The 27,613-nt window shown below is 45.1% G+C and overlaps 1 protein-coding gene across 1 annotated transcript; it reads left to right on the top strand.

Annotated features, from left to right (window-relative positions):
* Positions 1–730: 730 nt before the first annotated feature.
* Positions 731–27,267, top strand: LOC118210434 (mitochondrial intermediate peptidase-like). Its single transcript, XM_035386622.1, has 19 exons — positions 731–1,446; positions 2,163–2,336; positions 2,450–2,538; positions 2,631–2,717; positions 3,107–3,170; positions 3,721–3,903; positions 4,258–4,414; positions 5,277–5,325; positions 6,013–6,073; positions 6,366–6,418; positions 10,619–10,772; positions 11,395–11,472; positions 11,891–12,095; positions 12,852–12,961; positions 13,798–13,872; positions 14,404–14,520; positions 19,387–19,508; positions 20,452–20,525; positions 26,981–27,267. The coding sequence occupies exons 1-19, from the start codon at positions 1,300–1,302 to the stop codon at positions 27,079–27,081; spliced, it is 2,100 nt and encodes a 699-aa protein (XP_035242513.1). The 5' UTR covers positions 731–1,299; the 3' UTR covers positions 27,082–27,267.
* The last annotated feature ends 346 nt before the right edge of the window (positions 27,268–27,613 follow it).

A 27,613-nucleotide genomic window follows, 5' to 3' on the forward strand; every position in this document is an offset into this window, starting at 1 on the left:
ATCTACATGGTTCTCAGACAACATGGTTGTTAGGTCAATCAAGGAGAAAATGACACACCCATAATATAGGTATATATGGGCTACTTCAGTACATATTTACAGCGGTTAGCAATATGCAGATATCCACTTGTATCTGGAGAGCTTCATATATAAAGATTTTACAAGACAGATAATTACATAACCAATTGACGGGATTACATTCCCAAGCACGTCATTTTACTGTACATACAGATGAAACATCATTCAGAATTGGAAAGCGTAGATACATTTTTTAACAGTGTTAAATCAGCGAGGTTAAAACATTTTTTAAGTTATGTTTAATTCTATTAAGCAGGGGTTTTGACCAAAACTGTACTTTTTATAAATGTTTAGTCTTCAAAACGATTACATTTAGGCTACTACAAACTGACATAGGCTACTAATCGGAATTGTAGAACTCAAATCAAAGGCACTACTGAACTGGGTTTTTAATTTAGCTAATTCCTTTTGAATGTCATAGCAAAACGTTTTTTAGGCCAAACACAGTCATAAAACAAATATTCAGTACCTTCACATCATTACAAAACAACCAATCTCCACCTCAGGAATTAATTTTCATAACTCATTACAGGAATGTCTTAAGAGCTTCTGCTACGCTAATAACAACTTAACCTTGGCCAATTCAGCCTATGCTCGCTCTTGACATATCACTGCGCCATCGCACTGCGCAGAACAGCCGTCGCATACCTGTGACCTCACATCGAAGTGGTTTTTTTTAAACTCGTCTGCACTTTCGTGGAATCTGGTTGAAGAGTTTATATTTGCGAAACATTTTCTAGTTGATATCAAGTAATGAATTTACAGGGCTTAAATGTTATTTAAAATGTATGTATTGTCATATAAACGTTCAGGAACTTTTACTGCTGGTGATGAATTTGCGAGCCGGGAAATGCTCGAAACTCCGATTTAGAAAAGAAATGCCCTTGTTTATGGTTAGTTTTTGTACCATGCTGATCACTGACCGCATGGTTTTATTACTGTTAGAGCAGTTCCATTAAACTCACTCAAGATTGTGATTAAGTAGACCCACCCTGTCCCTCACGCAAGATAGCTTAGCCAAGTTGTTACCCACAGTGAATTCCTACCAGGCAATACATCTTAAATTTGCCTCAAAATAAACTTGTAGCTTGTTGGCTAACAACCATAGCGAAATACTATGCATGATGTGGTTTGTTGAACAGTGTATTTGCATGACAGCGAAAGCTTAACTACGAACAAACCAGAAATCAATCGCTGAAATACCTGCATGATTGGAAAACCATGTTGACGAGTAAGCGTTTGCTGAATATTGTCGACCTCAGGAGTGTACGAGACATTTACAGACATGTCACGACGTCCTGGTCGCCAGTGGGAGCTGCTTTCAACGTAAGACAACACAAAAGGATCGACATACGTGAGAAAAATGTTGTAAGTAGTTGTATTTGATTGTTCAGTTTGGTAGGGACGTCAAGTGAACAAGACTTGCATGAATTCAGGTCATCGAAAGAAGCTTCTTGTTCACTGTGCTTGTGCTTGTTGACGAAAAGATTAATTCTGTTGTAGGCTACTCTTGAGTAAGATAGCTGCCCGTGAGGTCAACGGCTTTAGCTAAGTACCCAGTAGATTAAATGTGATATTAATGAGATATCTTCCTATTTTGTTCTGTTAATTAACGCAAAATCTGGCGTGTGCGAATGTGATGCATCTGAGGGAAGTACATTAGTGGAGATGCAGTGTCACCAAGAACGCACAGAGGCTCATTAATAATAAGCAAGTGTTATGCTATACGGTATCTCAGTTTTATTTAAATTGAGCTTTAGTTGTTGATTTGTCATCCAGCTTGAGAGGTCTTGTAGGCAAACTGAGATATGTACTGAGACGAATGTTCTGGAATTGACATATCAGAATACTTTCAGAAAATTTTAATTAATTTGGATAAAATCTTTGAATCATTCTTTAGTAGTTGTGTGCTGATAGTCTTATTAAGTAAGTTATAGTTGAACTTCTACATAATGGGTGTACACTTTTGCTAATTTTGCCCTACCTAGTAAGTTCGCAAACTCTAGCCTACCGTAACATGTTGATTAAGATGCATTAACTAAACCATTGATATGTTTGAATTGGTGACAATTTAACTTCTACAGGGATTGTTTGGGGTCCCGGAGCTCACCTCGCCAGCAGGATTTGAGGTCGCGCAGGAGCACGCCTTGCGGGAAACCGAGCGGCTCGTGGAGCGAGCCTGCAGCAATGCCCCAGGACCGCTGACCGTGCAAACGTTCGACCAACTGTCTGACAATCTCTGCAAAGTGGCCGATCTGGTAATAAATAAAGACAACCTCACCATACGCCTCAGACTCGCTACACACAGTGCCGAGAATAGTATGCACAGCCCGCACGTACTTAGCTTTCTGTTCGTTTTGTTTCCACACAGGCCGATTTCGTTAAAGCGGCTCACCCGGATCCAGCATACCGAGACGCTGCAGAGAAGACCTGTGTGAAAATTGGCACAGTGGTTGAAAAGTAAGGGTAATGTTGAACCTGGAAGCATTGCTTAATTGCACACTGTGCTAGCTTTGTTGTTTGATAAAAAAATTAAAAAATCTGTCTCACAGGTTGAACACGAACGTTGACCTGTGCAACAGTCTGAAGAATTTGTTGGATAACAAAGATGTTTTGGCTACTCTAGACCCAGAGACAAGGTATGCTGACTTTAATTATATTGAATGGACTTCAGCTTTTTTTTCATTCTCAGGGTATTTTGCTGAATATATTTGAATCTCATAAAATGTTCAAAACTTTCTACAAATGCATGTCACAACTTTAATTAAGATTTATGCCTAAAACATTAACATTCTTGGGACCAGAAAGCCATTCACTGTCACATTATTTGTGCCACAAGTTGTTTACTTGTAGTATTGAACGTAGTACCTACTTTTCTTGCACACAAGATCATATAGCTGAACATTTACATATACTGTATGTAAGTGCTTGTTGACAGTATCTTATAAGTACTCTACTATGTGTGTCTATTTTGAACAGATGATTTCATTTTTGGATTGAATTGAATTTGAATTACATTTCCTTCTAGGAGAGTGGCAGAGCTTTTTATGTTTGATTTTGAGATCAGCGGAATTCACCTGGACAAGGAAAAGGTGGGTGCATAATTGCATCATTTAGCTACCTGTTTTTGTGTCGTGAGTTAGCCTTCCTTGACTTAATGATTAAATTGTGTGATTGAATACGAGGAGTTTCAAGTGATCACTTCTGTAAATGATACTTGCCCTAGTCAGCGTTGTCAGTGTTTGAGCTATTTGTCTAGCCCTTGCTCTTAAAGGCATTATTTATCAGTTTTAAATACTTGACGTGTTAATAGAGGCGACTTTGACCTGAAAAGTATCCAGTGATTGAAAAAAACGGACATAACTGCTTGTGTTAACATTGTTATTAATAGAAGAAATTAAAATGATGGATGGAACAAAATGTATCTTTTTAAAAATTATTGGTCTTTGCTTATCAGAGCTTTACAGATGATTACCTGAGCAGTGTGTTCATTGTCCTTGCTTGTGTGCGTGAGTGTACAGTATATCTGATCTGATAAGTGATGTGCAGTCTGTGATCTGACAGCTAAATAAAGAGGAGTGCTGGTACTCTTAAGTGTGCTTTAGATCCATGAATGTTTTTGTTTTTATTCTTTCCACGCAGCGGAAAAAGGCCGTCAGTCTGAATGTCAATCTCCTGGATCTGAATAACGAGTTTCTCATTGGCTCTCATCTCCCGAACAAGATTGAGAAGAAGGCTATTCCTGAGCGCATCCGCCAACATTTCACCACAGAGGGCAGTTTCCTTCAGATTGGCGGCCTGCACGCGGAGTGTCCGGATGACTTGGTATGACTGTTGTTGTTGTACTGCATACAAATAATTGTATACATTATAATGACATTGCGCTGTTAAATACACTATATTAATATATACAGTGTGAATGAATTAATTTTTTTCTGTATTGTGATTAACTTATTTTAGTTAACTTGAGAGGTTTCTGTTAGTGCTCTCTAGCCTGCAGGGGCATTCTGGAGTGCCACCAGATGGCGCTAAAGTAATACAAGTATACTGTCTAATTGAACGTGACGTTGCTTCGTAATGTTGTTGAATTGTATTGCCAGGCCAGAGCACTGAAGTTAATATGACTGAATCCAGCCAGCAGATTGACGTGTTTGTTTTCTCTCCCCCCATCTTTTTGAGGTTCGGGAAGTTGCATATAAGATTTTTCTCTACCCCAACGCCGACCTGATGCAGTGCCTGGAGGAGCTCTTGGCCTGCAGGCACGAGCTGGCCCAGCTGGTGGGCTATCGGTCCTACGCACACAGGGCCTTGAAGGGTACAATGATGAAAACCCCAGGTAATGCAATCTCTGACCCAAACATCCCAACCCTCCTGATTTCATTTATGTTCATTTATCTTTGATGATGCCGTTATTCAGAAGCTTGCAGTGTACTGCGTACAGCTTTGTACAGCAGAATGCTCTGCCCTGGAATCCTCAATTAATTCTGGAGTACAGTGTACACTGTATTCTCTTTATTATTTGTCAAATGTATTATTTATCACATCTGCTACCATTTTTCAACTCCCATTTCTGTCCATTCTCACGCAGCCAAGCTCTTCTGCACAGAAACAAGTGTCAACTTCACTAGTCACTCCCTGTTTCAAACAGGACTGGTTACTACTAGTCGTTGCTCTCCTTCACAATGGTGCTTAGTGTGAACTTGACCGTATTTAGTATGAGCACAACCGTAAGTGTGAGCAGCAACCGTATTTACCTGTAGTGTGACCCGGGCCTGAGAGAGGGGCAAGTCTGGGTTGACTGTGCTCTTGGCGGTTGGCAACTTCTTCCCTCATTCCAGCAGCTCTGTGCCTCGTCCTGATTCACCGTGAATTCCTTTAAAATGGCACTGACCGTTTAGATCAGGGGTCTCAAACTCCAGTCCCAGAGGGCCGCAGTCTCTGCTGGTTGTCATGATTTCCTTTCAATCAGCAGCCAATCATGGCCTTGGGAACAAGGTGTGCAGACGCTTTAGGCAATCAATGACTTAAACTAAGCAATTAAGTGCAGGAACACATCAAAAACCAGCAGACTCAGCGGCCCTCCAGGATTTGAGTTTGAGATCCCTGGTTTAGATTGTGAAAAATGTTGAACGGAATGTATGATTCATTGCGGATGTGGCCATATTTTTTTTTTTTAAATACTTTTTTATTTTTTACAGAAAATGTAATGCAGTTCCTCACACTTCTGACAGAAAAGCTCTCTGAGAGGTAAGGCAGTCTCCCTCAGAACAGAGCTTGCGCCCTGGTCTAAGTGCACGTCCAGTCAAAATTCAACTATTTAATCGCAAAGTGGGAGCAGTGTCAGTTATCTGTGTAAGAGCCTTTTCTCACAAAGTTTTAGAAGGAAACGTTAAATGTTTTGACAGCTTTAAATATAGTTTAGAATGACATGTAATTAATTTGTATTGCTATGTACACAAGTCCTATGCTCTGATTTACTCTTGACCTGTGTTGATTGTAAATGGTAGTTTTAGCTGGTCTGGAATGAGTAGCTCATGGCAGGTTTATGTATCGGTGACACAGAAAACAGCCACTGTAAATAGACATTAAGAACTGGAAAAATGCATATTTTCTTATTGCAAGTAAAACTTTTATTTTATTTATGTGTAATTAAAAAGCTGTATCATTTTCACATTGAGGTTGAATGCATTATAAAAGGTGGAATTATCATGCATGAGAATGTGACAAATTTTGGTTATCTGTCCTAATGGCAGGAATAAATTGATCAATATAAAGTTGTTCCTGTAGTGAATCCTGTGTGAATTATTCCATTTGGCTTGTTCAGTGTCCAAAATTTGATGTCGCTACAAGCAGTTAAACAAGCCTGCAGTTAATGAACAACATTTGTACAAAATCCTTTTTTTTTACTGCAAAATCTTTATTCTTATCACACAGAACAGCCAAGGACTTTGCGATGATGAAGGAAATGAAGACAAAATTGAATCCTGGAAATGCTGTAAGTATTGTGTTTGAGGGAGACTTTTCTTGAAAATGGTCATTTTCATTCCAAAACCACAGACAAAAATTTCACGTTGTACATTCGCAGATGAGACTGCTACAAATCTTTGTTTTTAAGGTCTGCAGTAGACATTTAAAATAACTCAGAGGGATGAGGAAGAAGGCTCTGAGCGCTGGTTCTCAGTGTAGCAGGTTAGCGTTAGCCCTTCTGTACTGTTGCCAGGAATATTGTGCTATGAGTAATGGCTCTATAGCCACATACAGCTGATTATGGTGGGCTTCTTTTGTAGGAGCTGATGCCGTGGGACCACCCATACTTAAGTGGGGTTATACGCGCTGAACGGTGAGTGTGTCAGCAGTTTTTGTACTTGTGTGGAAGGATTTTATCCGGTATTATGTCCTGTAGGTTCTCATAACTCAACGAGTAATAAAAACGGAATAAAAATCCCCCAAAAAATGTGACTAAACCACAAAACCGCAAACATGCTTTTTTGAATTTATTTTTTGTTAGGGGGAGATTTGTGTGATCTTCTCACATTCCCCAGATACATTCCATATATATGTGTGTATGTATATGTATATATATATAGGTAGATAGATATATATTTATAGCTGAGTACAGGTTTTGTGCATTAATCAGCACTGACAGTGGGTATATTTGGATTTGGTAGTTGGTACCTGCTGGTGAGCTCCTCGTGGTGTTGCCATGTATTCTGCTTTTCTGTGACATACGCTAGTGCTCTCGAGCCCAATGGGGCTGGAAGGCGTGCTGTGATTTTGTCGAGTCTATTTTTAGCTCTGTGACGTCGGGGAAGATTGGGTAGGGGTCTGCTGCCAATCCAGAAGTTCACAAATAGTATCACAGCAACGCTTACACCAGCTGTTTACAGTGATTGACAATAATGGTACTAAGCTTCCAGTTTTTATAGTGTACCGTTATGCTCAACTAGCAAAGTAAAACAAGCTCATTAACGTTACAATTAACAGAAGGAGAAGCAGAATGAAAGCTATCTAGCTAGCCTGTTCTGATCATTCTGAACATTAAAATATAATTTATTCCTCTTTGAAAAACACACTTTATGTAAACACAAAGAAAGAATGAGGAAGTCATTCCCATGCTGTTTGTTTCAGAGGTGCGAGCGACAAACCTATTAACATCACATGTAACAGAATAAAAAACGTGTTAAAAAAAACTCTGTATGTAAGCTCATGCTGCTGTTTTTATTTACTAGTCGAGCATAATGGTATGCTATGAAAACTGAATGCTTTTTTGTCACCATTGGCATGGTTGTTAACAGGGCTTGAAAACGGAATTTAAAAATAATCTGTTTGTTCCGAGCAGAATGTGAATTTTAACATTTCTGTTCTTGCGTTCCTGCTACAACATAACATTCCTGAACCATTTAGAGCTAATTTTAAAAAACAGTTAATTTTGTTTCTTTTCTTCCACCTCGCAAACACTTGAGAGCAGAAAGGGGCACCTTTCAGAAAACCTATTATATATGTGACTGTGTTTCTGAACATGATAATAAATGTAAAGTGAAGTTAAGAAGAGCTATTTTTCAGTTGTGCTTTCTCTATGATGCACGTGGCTTTGGCTGCTGTATTAATCATGACTGTTCACATGGAGCCCCCCACTCCATTATGACCCGTCCCAGTTTAGAAAAAGAAACGCATTCTACGGATAATGAAAAACACAGTAGTCCGGCAATATCACACTCTGTTAGCACAGAATAACTTGACATGGCTAATACAGCACTATGACGAGCTAGCGGACTAAGAGAAGGAACTAGCTAAGCTATACATTAGCTTGGCTACCCGGCCACTGTCAGTGCTGGCTTGGCAGGAGGTTCTTCCATGCACCACAGTGAGGTGCCTTAACCTAGTGAGCCATCCAGCAGCCAGTGAGATGTCATCTTACCATCCAGCAGCCAGTGAGAAGTCATCTTACCATCCAGCAGCCAGTGAGAAGCCATCTTACCATCCAGCAGCCAGTGAGAAGCCATCTTACCATCCAGCAACCAGTGAGAAGCCATCTTACCATCCAGCAGGCACTGGGAAGCTGTCTTACCATCCAGCAGCCACTGGGAAGCCATCTTACCATCCAGCAGCCACTGGGAAGCCATCTTACCATCCAGCAGCCTGTGAGAAGCCATCTTACCATCCAGCAGCCACTAGGAAGCCATCTTACCATCCAGCAGCCACTGGGAAGCTGTCTTACCATCCAGCAGCCACTGGGAAGCCATCTTACCATCCAGCAGGCACTGGGAAGCCATCTTACCATCCAGCAGGCACTGGGAAGCCATCTTACCATCCAGCAGCCTGTGAGAAGCCATCTTACCATCCAGCAGGCACTGGGAAGCTGTCTTACCATCCAGCAGCCACTGGGAAGCCATCTTACCATCCAGCAGCCACTGGGAAGCCATCTTACCATCCAGCAGCCTGTGAGAAGCCATCTTACCATCCAGCAGCCACTAGGAAGCCATCTTAAGCGACACACGATTTGTCGCGAGGGGGTGTTGGCTCTGTCATATCTGAGCCATGAAGTCAGTTTGTACCACCAACAGGCGCCATGAAGCATGTGGCTATTGCCATGCCAACCCTGTGGCCACACCCTCTCCGCATTCATGCCATCTCTGTGCGAATGTTTGCCCATGTAGTCGCTGTGTTCCGTCTGATTCCTGACTATTAAACGCACTCCTCTGGCCTAACATGTGGTGCCTGTCCTTCTGATTTATGATGGATGGAATGCAGTCAAATACAGTCAGGGCGGAAAACTCGTAAAATGAAGTTTTGGGAGTGGTGGTGTTCTTTCACGGTGTGCTTTACAGCCTGTACTGCAGGTCTGTTTAAGTGTCTTGGCAGACGAACCCACCCAGGGCAGGTTGCGGTGCATTTTAGCCCTTATTCCCATTTGCAACTGGCTGTTCAGAGCAGCACGCCCGGCCTGAGAGCTTCTCTCCTGGCTGTAATAGCTGTGTCTCTCTCTGCTTGTTGGCCTCCAGGTCGGTTCCTTAACTCCCCCTCCGCACTGCCGGGGCTCTGTGGCTCAAAGCTGCCCCCTAAAGGACGCCAGCTGAAGGGGTTTGGGAGTGGTGTGTTCTGGGGTGGACTCTGAGAAGGTTATTAGCTGTGCAGACATGTTGTGCCAGTCTGGGAGTGTACTGAGAGAGAACAATCCCCTCATTGTAATGGTGGGATTCATCTCCCTCTATCGTCTCTCTCTTTTAGATGAGATGGTATTTACTGCTGCTGTATCTATTTGTCCATCTCATGTCTGCTGTTGTTGCTGTAATGACTAAAACACTGCAACACGCTTAAGTCTGTATAGATATAAATGCTTTTGGTTTGAAATGACCTCAGATTGCCTGTTGTCGAGTCAACCGATGGATCAGTATGTAGTGATGAAATTAAGGTTTTGGCCGTGTCTGGCTCGCGGGATTCTAGAACATGACTATGGCCGTTGCATTCTGGGATGCCAAAACAGTCAGAGCCAAGAGACTGTTTGGAAAGTGAGTTTCAGAAACTCTCCGGCATTTGTTTAAATTTTTGGGAGGTAGGATTCCTGAGGTACTGTCTCTCTGTACAGTCAACGGCTTGACCAGTGATCAAAGCCGTGCTCGTCGTCCCTGCTACCCACTGTTTGGGCTGATTCCGGAAGCTTCCGAAGGAGAAACCAGCACAGAGGGACCCACAGGCCGGCTGGAGATGTGCACAGAACTCTACTGAAGTTATCTACCAGTGAAATCAGAAGAAATTGTTGGGAAACGGGAAATCTGAACAGCGTTTTTAGCATTTAGCGAAGTAGAACTTTTTTCTCTTTCCACCAAACCCAGGTCTTTTTTTTTTGCTACAGGGTCTGAGATCGATCACTGTATTGGAAGTCACCTCCGCATGTTCCATATTAAGTATGAGCACTTCTCTTTATTGTAATTAAGGTTATTAAACTAGTCAGACTCTTAAAATTACTTCTGTAACTGAAGGAATTCATGGAGGAGAATATGATTCAGTCGTAATCATTTTATATTAATAAGCTGTTGATGTTGGGATGACCATCTGAATTTGATTGTGTGTAAAAAAAATTAATTGATGTTGGACAGCTGAGAGCGCTAAGAGTATTTTGTTGAAATAAATTATTTTAATATATATATATATTTATGCTGTTGCAGCTCCAGGTTTTTTAAACAGAGATTGAAAGAACAGGCTTTGTAATATTCCAGAAACAGACTGAATGTTCAAACTAAACAAGCACATGAACGCACCGCACATCAGACAAACAAAAAGCAATAAAATTTATTATGAAGTGAAATAAAATTCTAAATTAAAGTTTGAGTGAAATGCAGCTGAAAAGGCAGGATAACACTGTTAAAGGGGAGATGATGGGAGGGAGTTGTTCGGCTGTTGGGGGACATCCTCTCGCACTCGAGGGTAAAGGGCGGTAAATCGTGTGTTCTGCTGTGCTCCTGAGCCCACACAGTCATCCTGCAGATCTTTACAGGCGTCAGTAATGAAGTCCGATTCTGAGCTGTGGCTGTTTCTGCAGGTACAACATCGAGCCCAGCCTGTACAGTCCCTACCTGTCGCTGGGGGCCTGCATGGAGGGGCTGAACGGCCTGTTCACGCAGCTGCTGGGGGTCTCCTTCCAGGCCCAGCAGCCCCGGCCGGGGGAGGTCTGGAGCGAGGACGTCCGGAAGCTGGTGAGATGTCTCCCAAAAAAAATGCAGTGTTTTACAAAGAGAAGTCTGAAATTCAAATGCAGTTAAAATGCAGGTGCTATGTGGATTATTAAGGGACGCGTGTTATCCGTACATGCTCATAATGTGGATTTATTGTGATTATTTTGACTTTTTATTCTGATTCTCTGAGTCTTTTCTCACGGGAATTACCTGGTTTACGTAAGGTAATCGTTTTTTGGCAGAACACTCATTGCTTATAGGGTTATATTCAAATCACTGAACTGAAGGCTGCTAACATAGCTGAATCACAGAGCCCAACTGGGCTTTGGCCTGTATTTTGGCAAAGCCTCTTTGTGATACTTGGCACGCAAATGTTAATGACCTCATAGATTCAAGTATTCAACCCATGCAAAAAGAAAGCACCTCCCCCTGCACAGTATCCCCTGAGAGGGCCACGGGGACATTGATTTGAATTGAGTTTGGGCAACAGAATGCCGCTTGCTGGTCCAATAATGGCGCTTCCAGCAGAAAGCGGTTTTTGAAAGAGGACTGGAGCCCTGCCCTCACCTAACCTCGGGAGAAGGCCACGGGCTGGTGCCGTGTGGTCGCGGTCGTCACGGTGACCTCTGTTCTTCCTGCCCAGGCCGTGGTGCACGAGGAGGAGGGGCTGCTGGGATACATCTACTGCGACTTCTTCCACCGGCCGAGCAAACCCCAGCAGGTGCGGTTCAGCGAGCTACGCCGAACGTCACGCGCCGCGCATGGGCACGCGTGGCGATGCCGCTTAAAGCGCGTCTGTGACATCACCGCTTTGGCTCTGTGGGGACGCGGGTTCGGCAGGTCGTGGAGCTGCTCTGGCAGGACGTTAGTTTCAGGGTGCAGGTGACCCAGTCAACTGAGCAAAGGTGCTCTTTCTATCAACCAAGAGAATATTGTAAAAATGAACAAATATGGGTTTTTTTTTTTGACAAAACAGACTGATAAGTTTTTTTTTAAATTAGAGAACGAAATGGTGCGTGCTTGCAATGATGCACGATCAAAATTGTGTTTGCTGCGCTCCTGTCTATTTATGGTCATCGACCCGTCGGAGGCGGAGCAAGGTCAGGGTTAGGAAATCAAGTCCCGCCTCCTTTTCCCAGGACTGCCACTTCACCATCCGCGGGGGTCGTCTGACGGAGAGCGGCGAGTACCAGCTGCCCGTGGTGGTGATCATGCTCAGCCTGCCCCACCCCTCCAAGGCCACGCCCACCCTGCTGACCCCCAGCATGATGGAGAACCTCTTCCACGAGATGGGCCACGCCATGCACTCCATGCTGGGCCGGACCCGCTACCAGCATGTGACGGGTAAGCACCCCCCCCCCCCCCAGCGCTCCTCCAATCCCTGTCCCTGACCTTCCTGAGTGACACATCTCCATTTCACTGAGCAACTATCTCAGGCCACACATTGCAAACTTTGCTCAGTATCTTCTTTACATCAAATGCTGTTGACCTTCCCATCCTCATGGTCTTCAGCCTCAATAGCCACGAGCTCCATATGGTGTAAATGCACATTGCACTTCTGATTTTACACCCTCTTTACTTAAGCTGCCAGTCCATCAGTTGAGGTCCTACTATAAAAGAAAAAATACAGTGCACTTGTAAAACAGCCTCGCGCGCGCGGGTCGTCCTGTGACTGACAGGGACCCAGAGTGATGACGGGGGGGGCCACACACTGCCAGGGGCACGTGACCCGCCTGCGAACCCCGGGTGTTTTAGGGCCGAACGGCCCGCGGCTGTGATGACAGACTGGCATGAGGACTCCGAGCACAAAGGGGTTTCTCTAATCCTGTACAGGGGACCCGTCGTTGGAAAGCCTGAATTAATCCCTGATTTATATATAAACCCTCCCGGGCAATTATTGGGTGGATGTCAAGCCCCTGAAAAGTAAATGTAAGTCTTTTCACCGGTGGACGGAGAATTTAGAGGATCAAGTAATTACACATAAAGGCTCAGCTCCATGTGTAATATTATATCTCAGGAGTGAGAGAGCTCCTGGTGTGAGAGAGAGAAACGGCACCGCAGCTCAACTTTTTACATTATTTTTTCTTTGCATTTTCTCAGGAACTCGATGTGCCACGGATTTTGCCGAGGTCCCCTCGATTCTCATGGAGTACTTCGCCACCGACTTCCGCGTGGTCAGCCAGTTTGCGTGCCATTATCAGACGGGACAGGTACACTTTCGCCTCTTGCTTGGCTCTTTCCATACCTGTGTTTGTTTGCGAGCTTGTAAGCGTCCCTGGCTGCATCTAAAGAAAGTCTTGTCATTAGTGTTAATCAAAGTGCCAGTGGCTTGGGTAATCTCGAAGTGCAAATTCACTTTTTTTTTGTAATACTGTTTTTGAGTTGACAGAGCAGTTGTCAATCAAGCAATTTTATTCACAAAATATTCAAATGAGAATAGAAATGGTCACCTAGCCTCAGATGATAGTTAGTCAAAAGTGTAGTTAAGGCTGAATCTGATTTTCTCAGGGAGATCTAGAATGGAGATTGCTGGGCCTGGGCTGGAATGTAATGATTCAGGTGGAGGGCTGGTGGGCAGTAATGTAATGGTTCGGATGGAGGGCAGGTGGGCAGGAATGTAGTGGTTTGGGTGGAGGGCAGGTGGGCAGGAATGTAGTGGTTTGGGTGGAGGGCAGGTGGGCAGGAATGTAATGGTTTGGATGGAGGGCAGGTGGGCAGGAATGTAGTGGTTTGGGTGGAGGGCAGGTGGGCAGGAATGTAGTGGTTTGGGTGGAGGGCTGGTGGGCAGTAATGTAGTGGTTTGGGTGGAGGGCTGGTGGGCAGTAATGTAGTGGTTTGGGTGGAGGGCTGGTGGGCAGGAATGTAATGGTTCAGATGGAGGGCAGGTGGGCAGGAATGTAGTGGTTTGGGTGGAGGGCAGGTGGGCAGGAATGTAGTGGTTTGGGTGGAGGGCTGGTGGGCAGGAATGTAGTGGTTTGGGTGGAGGGCTGGCGGACAGGAATGTAATGGTGGGGTCACGGCTGTACGTTTCTCTCCTTCGTTGCAGCCCCTGCCTGAGCGCATGGTCGCTCGTCTGTCTGAGTCCAAGAAGGTTTGCGGAGCAGCGGACACACAGCTCCAGGTGTTTATCCACTTCCTGTCTGCATGTTTTCTCCCAGCTGTCTGTCACACCCCGCACTGGCTACTGTTGCCTCCAGAGAGAAGAGCAGCACGCTCAGGCACAGTGTGGATGGTGTCATTCAATCCTTTGGAAAACTGCATGATGGGACAGTTTGGGGGACTTAGGAGGCTGCTACAGTTCTAAAGCTGGTGAAGAGCTCACTTTAAGCGTCTCCATTTAGAGCAGTTATCATAATTGTGCAGTCATGTCTTCACAGAGATTTAAGAATGTGCTGTTTTTCAATTACCCATGAGTCTCGTGTAATACGTGTTTCTGTTTTAAACCTGTAGCATATCTGCTAATGTAATCACATAGTTATGTCTGCAGAGAAAATGAGGGAAAAGCTGAAGTGGTTTCACTGTGTGGTGGTTTTTTCTTAAATTCGTTCTGGCTCGGTTCATGTCATTGTTTCCACAGAACAGACCGTGTCATTGTTCCCAAGATGGTGGGAAAGGATAATATTGGGGGTTTTATTTTTAAATGTATCTGCAGGTGTTCTATTCTGCCCTGGACCAGATGTACCACAGCCGCCCTCTGGCCTGCTCCACCACGGACATTCTGAAAGGGGTGCAGCGTGAGTTCTACGGCCTGCCGTATGTTCCCAACACGGTGAGTGCCAGAGTTCTGTGCGGGACCTGAGTGTAAATTTGGGTAGCCCCAAGCAGGACATCCCAATAGCTGACTGTCCCATTCCTTGCCGTCCAGAGGAACAGATTCTCATCATTCTGGAGACTGCAGCGTCTTTTGCTTCCCTTTAAAAGTGAGAGAAATTTGGGGGACCTGTGGTGCAGTGTGCAGGGCAGCCAGAGAGAGCCCCACAATGGCACCCTCCCTGCCTGTGGCCCCTTCTCTATCAGGCCCCCTTCTCTGCCTGTGGCCCCTTCTCTGTTGGCTGGTCTGTGAGCCGCGCGGGGAGCTCTGTGTAGTCACAGACTCCATTAAGCGGCGCGAGTCGCGCTAATGCCGCGTTTTATGGGCGGGGTTAGCGGCACTCAGACGCGGCGCGGAATCACGGGTCGTTTGGCCTCGATGATCCGTCCTGTCTGGCGAGTATCGATCCGCAAACGAAAATGGAACGAGCGCCACAGAAACCTTTTAAAAGGCTGCACAGACAGAGGCTAAAAGGAAACCGTTACAGTCTACTGTGGGAAATGTCTGCAAGCATGTCTGATGCCAAATGTGAGTTTGGCAGGAAATGCATATGCAGGCATGTATTAGCCCATTAATTCTAGATACTTCGGTTGAAACTGTAATGAGTTAAAAAAAAAAAATAATAAGGGAAAGTCTTCCCAATTTGGGGTGGGGGAGGGGAGTCTAGATCCACATAAAAAAGAAGTCTTAAAAAGCTTAGATGTGCTTCATCCTAAAATGTCCTTTCTTCTTTCCCGTCTTTGCTTTTGGTTCTTTTTAAGTCAGAGCTGTGGGTCTATAAAGCTAAAATGATGAGCTCCCTGTCAGCTTTTTAAAGTTAATGAATGATTGCGGAGCATTCTTCTCCTGATCCTCCTCCCTCCCACGCGGTGTGTCGGTCTGAGCGGAGGACGGGAGCGTCTGCGCGTCTGCGTTCCGGCTCTCTCTGGGCTCCGCGGCCTCACGTCTCCTGCAGAGGCGCAGCAACGTTTAAGGGATTAAAACTTATGCTCTTTTGTGTGGGGGTGTGGGGGTGTGGGTGTGTGTGTGTGTGTAGGGGGGGGGAATGCGAGAGGGAGTCTTTGAATGACACCTCCCTGGGGAAATGTTTTTTGAAGCTTCTTCTCTCGAGTTGTACTGCTCAGCTTTAATACAGCTCTGTGTGCGTTTGAGTGTGAGTGTATGTATGTGTGTGTGTGTGTGTGTGTGTGTGTGTGTGTGTGTGTGTGTGTGTTTGTATGTGTATGAGCATATGTGCGTGTGTGTGTGTGTGTATGTATGTGTGTGTGAGAGCATGTGAGTGTGTGCGTGCGTGTGTGCGTATATGAATGTATGTGTGTGTGTGAGAGCATGTGAGTGTGTGTGTGTGTGCGTGTGTGTGTATTAGTGTGTGTGTATATGTGTATGTGTGTGTATATGAGTGTGTGTTTGAGTGTGTGTGTGTGTGTATGAGTATATGAATGTGTGTGTGAGTATGAGTATATGAATGTGTTTGTGTGTGTGTCTCTCTCAGAGAGGGAGAGCCGAGTGAGACAGTGAGTGTATGGTCTGGAGGGAGTGATGAATATAAAGTGCAGCTGTATTTTATGTGGATTGGTCTTCATAAACCATCACATCCCAGCTGCAGTTATCTGGCTCTTGAGTTTTTAAATGCGGAGGGCGGTTACCGTTTTATTACCCCATCCTTTCCAACCAGACGTGCCCCAGAGGAACATAAATAACCGCATGGCTTTTACTTCCTGTTTAATGCGTACTACTTCCTGTTTAATGCATGTTGCTTCAGCTATTAAACATGCTCTTTCTGCAGATACAGATGGCTCGTGTTTTCACTGCCGTCTAAAAACACGTAATGATTAATCTGGCAAAATATGCGCACTCAGTTGATCTGAGGATTATGTGCCTTAAAAAAGCATTTGTTCACATATAAAGATTGGACAGTTGTTTGTGTGTATTACATGATCGTGTTTTTTTCATTCAGCAAAACCGTCTGTATTTCCACCACTCCTAATCATGAACTCCTGCCCGTGCAACTCTAGCGAAGTGAGAAATGCAGCATATGATTGGCTGATTATTGGCTGGATTATAAATGATCCTCCTCTGGTGCTGTGCCGTCAGTTTGGGCTTTACATTACAGATATTTAGCAGACGCTCTTATCCAGGGCGACTCACACATCTTTTACACAGCATTTAGGTTGTATCCAATTATAGAGCTGGATATATGCTGAAGCAATGCAGGTTAAGTGCCTTGCTCAAGGGTACAACGACAGTGTTCTGCTGGGGAATTGAATTGAATTGTCACCGGGACAATTAGGTTACAAGACCAGCTCCTTCACCCATTATGCTACACTGCCGCCCCTTATACTAGCCAAGCCCAGCGCTTTATAGCCTTGGGGTATCGGTGGTAGGAACACCCCACAGCCTGTGGAGCACGGGGACCATACGGAAGTCCTCCAGCTCTTGACATTATTTGGAAAACCTCCAAAAGCGCCAGAGTTTTGGCCACGCCTCTTCCAGGTTTACTCCTGTGTGACGAGGACTCCCCGCGTACGCAGTGGCCACACACCGTGCTCCAGCAGCTAAACCAGACCGCGTGAAAACACACCAGCCCTTTCGTCTAACGTGCTACTGAAGTGTCTGAAGTGTTTATATGCACTGGATGAAGACAAATGTCTGTTTGTATTGGTTTTCCTCTTTAGAGAACGGTGTGTGCGTGTGTGTGTGTGTTTGCATATATAGAACACGGTAGCATATCAGAACAGCAGTACAGTTATTTCCTGTCGACTGAAGAGATTCTTGATTGAAGTGAGTTCAGAGGGCCCCCATATTGCATTAGTTTACACAAGTTAAATCTTGTAAACCTGTATGTTCAGCATGTAAACAGCAGTCCTGGGGGGGAAGGGGGGGGCAAGGTGAGTGCACCTGGGCCTGCTGACCGTGTTAGCGCTGCTTCAGTCTCATGCAGGCTGACCTCTTGACCTTCAGCCAATCTGAGCGGCTGCGCTTTGTTTGACAGGCATGCAGACGGACGCCCTCCTCGCGATGGCCGCCGAGCGCTCAGCAGATCCCCGCGGGGGCCTTCGCTGTTTACGTTTCGCGAGTCAGATTCTGCGTCCGCGGGGAGAGGTGTTTATCCTGGGGAAAGTCGTTAAGAGGCAGATGTGGCAGATCGTGCGGACACCTCGCAGCTTAAAGGCTTCGTTTCGAGGCCCTGTCTTCGGGGCCCCTGGCCCTGACCCGAGAGCTTCCTCAGTGCCTGTTTAAACAAGCAGTTCTTTCTCATCCGCCCCCCCCCCCCCCCCTCGAGCCAGGTCCCCCTGCCAGCCTGGCGTTTAAACTGCACAGTATCACAGTACCCCAGGCTAATGGCCACAGGATTCACCTGGTTCTGTTACGCTGTTGGGACGTCTGTAGGACGCATTTTAAAGTGAAGCTCGTTGATTTCCCCCGCTCATTTTGACTGATTCAACCAGTGTTTCCGGAATGCTCTGCGTTTGGGTCACTAGCGTTGGAGGTGGCCTTCTGGACGTTTGCGACAAGCGTTTTCTCCTTTTTTTAAAAATCACTTTGGTTCGCAGTGAGGAATTCGTTTTTAACCTCTTGGCTTGAATCCTTGCCAGCTGAATTTCCCTCAGTCTGCAGATTTTCTTTAATCACAGAGCCTATTGCCTTTGTAGATGCGAGCGCTTTTTGTGTGAGAGAGATCTGAAGATGATGTTAATGGAAAGTGTGCGCTTTGTTCCGCAATGCATACGGTCCCTTTAGGCAGTGCACAGAAAATGAAAGCTCTGCTTCTCTCAGTCTTTTTTTTTGCCATACAGGGATTTCCACACTTTGTACTAATCAAAAAAAAATTAAGAGTTGGTGATAGGTCTAGAAAAAAAGGAAGGATTGAGATTGGAATGAGATTTCTCTTTCTGTGGGCGACGCAGTGTTCTACAGGCACACTCTGTCCCCCAGTCAGGTGAACTCTCCTGAGTGAATAATGACGGGACAGGTGCAGGGTAAACGCCCTCAGGAGCTGCCCAAAACTCTGTCTGAAGTCTGCGGTCTGAAGGTCAGACCTTTCAAATGGGAAAAGCTTCTAAGGCCTCTTATGTTTCCTTCAGTGAGTTCAGCTGATCAGTGGGAGAATAAAATCCCTGTCATGTATTTTTAACAAAATAATTATTCTGTTTCCTATTATATGTGAATTTTCCTTTTCCTATTATATGTGATTCTACAGTATGTCTTCTAATGCCACTTCATAATTTTTCACAGGATTGTGTGTGAGTGTGTGCATGTATGTATGTGAAATCTGTGTGTGTGTGTGTCTGCGCATGTAGAGTGTGTGTGCTGTGGCCCCCCACCCCCACCCCCACCCCACTCCCCTTCCTGGAGTGCCCTAACCACAGAAAGCTGCCTCTACACGTCCTTCTCCTTCAGCAGTGTTTTTGAGGAGATTTACCTCTCAAAACAGCAGTTTGACTTTTTTATGATCACTAAGAATCTTACTGTACCCTGCTCCCCCTTCCCCCAACTTTCACCCACAAACCTGACTGCTCTCTCTGCCTCACTGTCAAATGTACCTCATACATATAAACATATGCTCATACATATAAACATATATTTCTACCGTACTCATGCACACAAAATCACAGACCCATACTGGCATTCATACACTTTAAACACTCACACGCATGTACACACACATAAATACACACCTCCTTCATCACATACACAGAGTGGGACACGCACACCCATAAGTCTGTTTTTTGTGTAGTAACTTCCTGAGAAAGTGTAGCCAATGACGCATCGCCTCACAGTGAGATTCAATTTCTTGGTTATTTCCTGTCCTTGCACTTGCAGGCGTGGCAGCTGCGGTTCAGCCACCTGATTGGCTACGGGGCCAAGTACTACTCTTACCTCATGTCCAGAGCAGTGGCCTCCATGGTGTGGAAGCAGTGTTTCGTCCAAGACCCCTTTAACAGGTGAGAGCTGACCGGAGCGAGCACAGCCTCACGCCACATTCCCACTGTGCAGCACTACACCCTGCACTGTCCCTATGACATACTGTACGAGCGAAGGAGGTTTCTCTCGTTGTCTGTTTGCTTGCAGATGCATATATGTTTGGCTGAAATAATAAAATATTTCACATTTTCTAAGTTGTGGCTCGTCCAAAAAAAAAAAGGAATAAAATTCACAGGCTATTTTAGGAATCGTGGCAGCTGTTGGGGTTAGGGTTTTTGTGTAGGTAATTTAAAAAATGTCGTAGGTGCACTTCCCTTTAAAAACATGCAAGATTCCACATTCAAAAATGCACCTCCCTTAAATACAAAAAGCAAACATTGCCAATTAAGTGAAAAATATATCCCTGAGTCAGGTGTAGACGGGTGTGCATTGTAACACCGTTCTCTGGGGTGGTGTGAAGTCACGTCGCGCTGAGGCGGAACAGGGCGTTGAATGTAACACACACACATGCTCAGCCGGTACCTCTTGTCTTAACCCTTCCTTGCAGTATCACCACAAATCTACAACAGCGCTACATTTTATTCAGTGAAATCTCAGTCAAATACTTTCTTTAAAGTAGCCTGTTAGACACCAGTAAGATTTGGAAGATTAATGATGAATTTAAAAGAAACGACCATTTTATTTTAATTTATTGGCTATTTTTTGGCCAGGTCTGGAACAAAAAAAACCCTTTTTTTTTTTGCTTTTACACAGTAGTTGGTAACATGGCACTCTGAAAATTCTCGAGATCTACAGGAGCATTTTTGCGCTTCAGAACCATGCAATGGGTTTCTAACGTGGACACCTCAGATGTGCGTATATGTGCGCTGTGTGTGTGCATGCATGCATGTGTGTGTGCACGTGTATGTGCGTGTGTGAGTATGTGTGTGCATGTGTGTAATACTCCCTGTCCTCCCTCTGCAGGGACATGGGGGAGCGTTACAGGCGGGAGATGCTGGCCCATGGTGGCGGGGTGGAGCCGCTGCTCATGGTTCAAGGTAAAATAAAACATTTTCAGCGCCTCCCTCGGGTGGCTGCATTTCCCAGATGTCTGTAGTAGTAGTAGTATTTCTTTTGTGTGTGTGTGTGTGTGTGTGTGTGTGTAGGATTCTACATTTCAGCCAGGCTGCGCTACAAGAGTGGCTTCAGAACATATCCAGTTGCACACACAACATTTTTACGTACATTTCTTCAATATAGTGAGGAAGATAACAGATGTGGGTGAAGTAACATTTAAGGTGTAGGTGACAGTAATTTAAAATAAAGCTTAAAGCTTCGTGTGGGAAAGAATCCAAACTATTCTTAGAAAGAATCTAAGAATCTATGAAAGTCTTCCCCATGGCAAGGGCAGCAAATGTTTTCATTATTATTTGGCCGTGAATATAATATCGGATGAGGCTGCGTCTCCACCACTCCAAGCAGGGGGGAGATTCAGTTACACTGTCTTTTTCAAACGTTTGCTTTTGTTTTGGTTTTTTTTTTCTGGTGGAACTGGATCGGTGGTGATTTTCTCGAGTCTCAGACCGCTCTTCTCATGGGCGACCCGGTCCCCCCGTATCCCGTGTCAGTTTGGGCCCTGCAGCCCAGATACGAAAAAGGGTTTCAAACGTTACTGCGCAGAATGCGGGCAGAGCCTGTTACGCCTCAGCTGAAGAATTTAGCTTGGAGGACAGGCGGGGTGCTTTTGTCAGACGGCAGAATGGTTCTCACTGTCAGGACCTCTGAATGGAGGGCGCTGGCTTATGTTCCGAAAGAGAGAGGCTGAGGGAAAAATTTGACGCTGGGAAAGTTATTTGGCGGCCATTTTTTATTTCTTTAGTTTCCAGTGGTTTTCAAATGTCACCTGCCCTGAAACCATTTTTTTTAAACTCATGGTGTGGCTGCCATCTTGGTTTCTCAAAGTAAGAAAGCTGCAGCCTGGGGACTTTATGTGCGAACGGAGCAGGTGTGCTGGAAGCCTGCTGCTGCAGCCCCAGTGAGTGCACTCGTGTTTCTTGCAGCAGTTTGCTGCGTAAGAGACCTGATCCTCCTATTATTTTAGATGCCTTGTGTAACTTCCACAACCGCCACGGGTGTAACATTACATTACATTACAGGCATTTGGCAGACGCTCTTATCCAGAGCGACGTACAACAAAGTGTATAACCATAACCAGGAACAAGTGTGACGAAAAGCCTAGAGAGAAGTACCGGTCCAAGTGCAGGGAACAAGTGCCTGGCTGTGGTTGGTTGTCTGGTAGGGCGACGCATAATTGGCGATTGCATACATCATCCCTGTCGTTTATTAGAGTTTTTATCAGCTCTTTAATGGAAACGGTTCATCTGCTGACATACCTAGCAGATGCAGATGCGTGTGTGTCGGACACCTGCAAGCTCTTAAAGCTTCAAGTCATCTGCCACCTTATTGACTGAACTGTGTCAAGTGCAAGAGGGAAAAAAAAATGTTTTACTGAGAGATTGTATGTGAATCTATACTTCTCCTTTATCACCAGGACGATACAATATGCATGAGTTACCATTAATATTTATTGTAGAGTATATTGGAATTAATATAGCAAAGAATTAGCGAGTTATGGGCCAGATTTCCCCAAAGTTTCCCGCTCACTGTAGAAAAGAGGGGCATAAGGAACAGATAAGGTTCTGTTCCTGAGGTGGGGGTCAGAGCTCTTTATGGCTGCAGCTGGGTCGTTTCCCAGGTAACTGACCCTGATCCTCTTAATGACCGCTACCCCCCCCTCCCCCTGGCACCATGATAACACTGAATTAAAACCAGCTTCCATGTTATGACTGCCCCCCAGAGCCCGCATGTCTACAGGTTAGCAGGGCTTTTATTCTTGACATAAGACTGTCAGCGTCATTAAACATGAATCACCATTAATAGGTTGCAGATAAAGGTTTATGGGGGTAACGGTTTATGGGGTAACTCCTTGCGTTGGTAATGATGTGCTTGCGGACGCTGCAGTATGTGAGCGGGAAGGAATTAGAGTTAGCAGCGTGGAAGACAGCCTCCCCTGTGTCTGTTTACAGAATATTAACTTCTTTTTGTTTCAGCCATAAAGTTCACTGTTCAAGGGCGCAATAGCGCTTTCTCCATCAATAGAGGCCACACCTTCCGCACAATGTTAGGGTGCAGCCCTTGGCTACATGCATCTCCCAGCACTACAGTCATTTTTAGTGTTCAGTTAGTGCATCTCCCAGCACTACGGTAATTTTTAGTGTTCAGTTAGTGCGTCTCCCAGCACTACGATCATTTTTAGTGTTCAGTTAGTCCGTCTCCCAGCACTACGATCATTTTTAGTGTTCAGTTGTAAAGAATATAATATAGATTTTCACAACTGAACTACTCAGATTGAACACAGCCATTTTTTACTTGGGCTGTAACAGGGCACAGACAGCAGCTCTGGCATGTCTGATAAATTAATTATAAATAAAATGTCTAAGTGCACTGGCACCCTGGATGGAAGAGAGGACAGGGACAGCAAAGTGCTGCAGCGCTGAGCTCTTGCTATGACCTGTCAGCTACCCGACAAGTATTTCCCGATGATGTTAAACGAGAAGCAACTGTGATAGAAATAACCGATTTTTGGAAATGACAAAGAAAGAAACAGAAATAAAGGGACTTGTAAAGGTAGGTCAGTGTTACTTTCACTGACCTACCCTGAAATCGTTTTTGTTTACAATTTTATGAAGACCATACGGTGCAAAATGTGTGGCTCAAAAACAAATTATTTGCACGAGCGCTTTGGTTTGGGAGTGAAGGAAGCTCCATAAGTCCCAGAATCCTTTGCGGTCTCGAGCACATAAACCCTAAGGTGTGGCGAATGCGACGGAGGAAAAACAAACAAAAGATTTATTTTAAAAGGGCAGTTTGAGTGGACTGAGAGGCCAATAGAGAGCAGCTTGCACTCTTGAGGCAGTTATGTGGAGTTTTTGTTCCCTAGAGCTGTAATTAGCCTAAACTCTGGGCTGTTAGGACCTCCGATGGCTATCACTTTAATTAAGCTCATCTTCCACCACCCCTTCAATAAATAAACTTTCCCTCCGCTAGTGGCCAAAGGTTTTCACAAAGGTCTTTTTCTGCCATTATTATAAAGTGGTTTTCCAAAAATGCAGAAATGCAGACCTGAACAGCCAGTATTCAGTTTGATAGAAACAAGAGGTTGAGAGGTCATCAACGAAGAGAGAAATGGTCTGGTCCATCCTTCACTCGATACGACAGTGAACTGTAAAACAATCGCAGGTCATTGTAAAACTCACATGAGTTAACTATCACCGTTCAATATTAAAGCAGGCTGAGATCTGTCAATCACTTTTTCAGTAAGTAGATAAATAAATCGAGTAACAAACTGTTACTGAATAACAGCGGACAGTTCCTCCATCCCAGCCACGATAAAAGACGTCTTGGTGAATATCCTTTGTTTTAAAAAACACTGCTGAACTTGAGACACGTGGCGTTTCCTACTTAAAGGTGAAGGCTAATTGAGATGTTTTCTTCTAGTTCAGCCTTTGCTTTGGCAGTTCTTACATGTGGCACCATTGCATTTTTGGGTTCCCCATTATATTCAACAAGATTTTACTTGCTTTTCAGCAACTGTCATAAAAATACACAGAGACCGCTGTTAGGTTTATCCCCCCTTTCCCGGATCACAGACGGACTTCAGGGTGACCAAGAATTTAAACGTATTATTCCTTTGGAAGAGGAAAGAACAAAGACTTCCTTTGAAATAATATTTATGGACGGTTCTGCCTTTGTCCAAATCAAATTGGCACCTTGCGGAGAACTGAGTGTACAGGTGGTTCAGTTTATTTTCATGCCAGAGTGACTTTGACATATGGACTTGGCTTCCTTTCAGTAGATGCTAGGAGAACAATGGTCTTTGTGTGTGTGTGTGCCCGTGTGTGCACACATGCATGTGTGGATGTGTTTGTGCCTCACACAGAGCAAGCACTGTAGCCTCAGACAGGCATGTATGTATTTCTGCCTGCAACCGTGGAAACAGCGTGCAAAGAAAGGGGAAGGCAGCGTGAGGAGCAGCCTTGCGCAGCGGCTCTGTGGCGAAGCTAATCCATTGGCCCTCTCCCGCGGTTGTCTTTAGGCTGCGTAGTAAATCACAGTGCACTTCGGCTGAGGATTACAGGGCCAGGAGGAGAAGGTGCGCTAGCCCATGCATGTTCTTAGCTTGATGTGAGAGACCCATAAAAATGTAACGAGCGGGAGTCCTCGTTAGAGTCCTTTCAGGGGAGAAGTTAGCGTGCGCGCAGCTGTTTGCGGACACCTGCTCGTTTTTTTTTTGGCGGGAGGTTCGCCGGCGGGTTGTAAATTTCCCCTAGCGCCGGCCCCGGCCTTCGGGGGCCCCGTGTTCCTCGGGTGTTCCGTCCCGTCTGCTGATGAAGGTCGGGGCAACTTCCAGCGCCCGCCAGGAGCAGTGAGGAACGTGACTCGACCCTTGACCTTTGACCTTTGCCTTCAGCACTCGTCTTAGCGGCCTTAGCGCATTATCAGCATCCAGGTTTTTTTCGTTTTGTTTTGGTTCTGTGCCTCTCATCCAGTCAGCACTGGGACGGTTTAACTGCATGACGGTGCTCCTGGTTTTCACGTCTTTGCAGATTTCAGCGTTGGAATGGCAGCTGTCTGTCGTGGATTTTATGGCGTAATTTGAATGGTAGCTACAGCTGCCTCAAGGTACAAGTGTTCGCAAAATACATACTGATAAGAGGTGTCTGTTCCATGCGGTTGACCCCACCATATGAACTTTGTGGCTCAGTGAAATAACACGTCTCTTCTTTATTTTGCTTTCTGTCACAAGATCTTTTAAAATCTTTGCTCAGCCTGTCACTCTGAGGAAGCGGGATTCTGCAGAGCAGTGAACCTCCAGGCGAATGTGTTGCAAGATTTGCAAGGGGAGACAGAGTGACACATTGGCAGCCAATCAGTTCATCGATCGACCAATCAGATGTTTTTGTACAGCACTATTCTGTGTGGGAATATTCTCAGGGCTTGGCATTGTGTCACTTCCTGTCCCAGCACATGCTTCCAGTGGGATGGCTGGAGCCCGACCTCTGTGTTAGAGCAGAGCAGGGAACTTCAAAGGCCCTTCCCAAAAAAAGGCTGTTGGCCAGTGTGTGACTGATGAGAGGAGAGTCCCGCCCGGACGTAACCTGAGCCGCTGAACCACATCCTGGCCCCCCAAAAAGGCTGTGTCTCTGCCCCTTTTTCAGTTGCCGGGGCAGCAGGAGATTGGAGAAGCGAGCGATTCAGTGTTATGCCATTTGTTTTATGCGCATTTGCTGACTTTACCATTTATATTCAGGTTGTTTCCAAATAAATTTCATATCATGGATAAGTGCTTGTACTTAGATCCCGAGTGTTAGTTGTGGTGTTTGTGTGTGTGCGTGCGCGCGTATGCATGTGTGTGTGTGTGTGTGTGTGTGTGTGTGCGCGCCTCTGAGCCCTGGTGGGCTCTTGTTTAGGGGAAAGGGGAGAGCTTGTTTACACTGGCAGCCATACAAGGGGAAATCAGCAAACTTCAAAGCAGGAGTGAAGTGCACTGAGTCACCATGAGCCCAGCACAGGAGTCACCGACCAGCCACTGTATCTACAGTGTGTACTAGCAACACTGAATATTACAGACACAACAGCTACAGCGTGTACTAACAACACTGAATATTACAGACACACAACAGACACTACAGCTACAGTGTGTACTAACAACACTGAATATTTGGCACAACAGACTATAGCTAAAGTATGTACTAACAACACTGAATATTACAGACACAACAGACTATAGCTACAGTGTGTATTAACAACACTGATTATTACAGACACTGACACTATAGCAACAGTGTGTACTAACAACACTGAATATTACAGACACAACAGCTGCAGCACGTACTAACAACACAGAATATTACCGACACACAACAGACACTACAGCTACAGTGTGTACTAACAACACTGAATATTACAGACACACAACAGACACTACAGCTGCAGTGTGTACTAACAACATTGAATATTACAGACACACAACAGACAGTATAGCTACAGTGTGTACTAACAACACTGAATATTACAGACATTATACCCAAAGTGTGTACTTGCAACACTGAAGATTACAGACACAATAGAGATAGCTACATAAACCTACACAAAAACACCATGAATATTCATCTGTAGTTTTTCACAGTACAAACTTCCTTTCAAACAGCAGCCAGTTTAGGCCTTGGTGCATGGACTCTCTCAGTCAATCAAGTGCTTAAGTGCTGAGACACAAAGAAAAGCAGCATGCGCTGCAGTCTTCCGGGCCAGGAGTCCGATCGCCACGCTAAGCGCGCTCTGCTCTGCAGGCAGTAAATAACGTTGGAGAGCGTTAGCGCAGTAGCGCGGACCGGCGCCAGGACGCGGAGAGGCCATCGCGGCGAGCGCTCATCTCTCCTCTCTGTGCACGCAGGCATGCTGCAGAAGAGCCCCTCCCTGGAGGACTTCGTGGACGCCCTGGTGTCAGACCTGAACCCGGACTTCGAGACCTTCATCATGGATTCCGAGGGCTGAGTGACCTTTGACCCGCGTAGCCATTGGCTTCTGTAACAGTGCTGGACGACGTGGAGCAGCCTCTTCCATAGGTGCTCGGGTGCATTTGGACTGAGGGTCATCGCCATGTTGGTAGATTTAACCTGCTGTACATGCTACGTTGTACAGCAATGGTTATGGATGGCCATAAATAAGTATTTTCTCCTGCTTGTGTCCTGTTGTTTTGTGGCCAGGAAGGGTGGGTTTCTGCCAGAAGGGCAGCCCCTTTATTGCTCTCTTATCAACCTGTTATCTGTCATAGTTACTTTATGTTTTAAAACAATTAATTTTGCTGAGGTTTCAAAAATGAAATGGAGTGAACTGGGAGGAATGGTGATGCTGGTAACGATCAGCAGGGACATCTGATGTTGCTAGTATTCACAATACGCAAATACAATGTGGTAAGTTCCACAAAATTACTTGTGTTATATCGAAGAGAAATCAACCTTTAATTGTATACGTATATATCTTTTTTTTTTTTTTCTTACCTCAAATTCAAGTTTGAGGGAAAAGG

The sequence above is a fragment of the Anguilla anguilla genome, chromosome 12, assembly GCF_013347855.1.
Source record: "Anguilla anguilla isolate fAngAng1 chromosome 12, fAngAng1.pri, whole genome shotgun sequence".
Classification (NCBI taxonomy): Eukaryota; Metazoa; Chordata; class Actinopteri; order Anguilliformes; family Anguillidae; genus Anguilla; species Anguilla anguilla.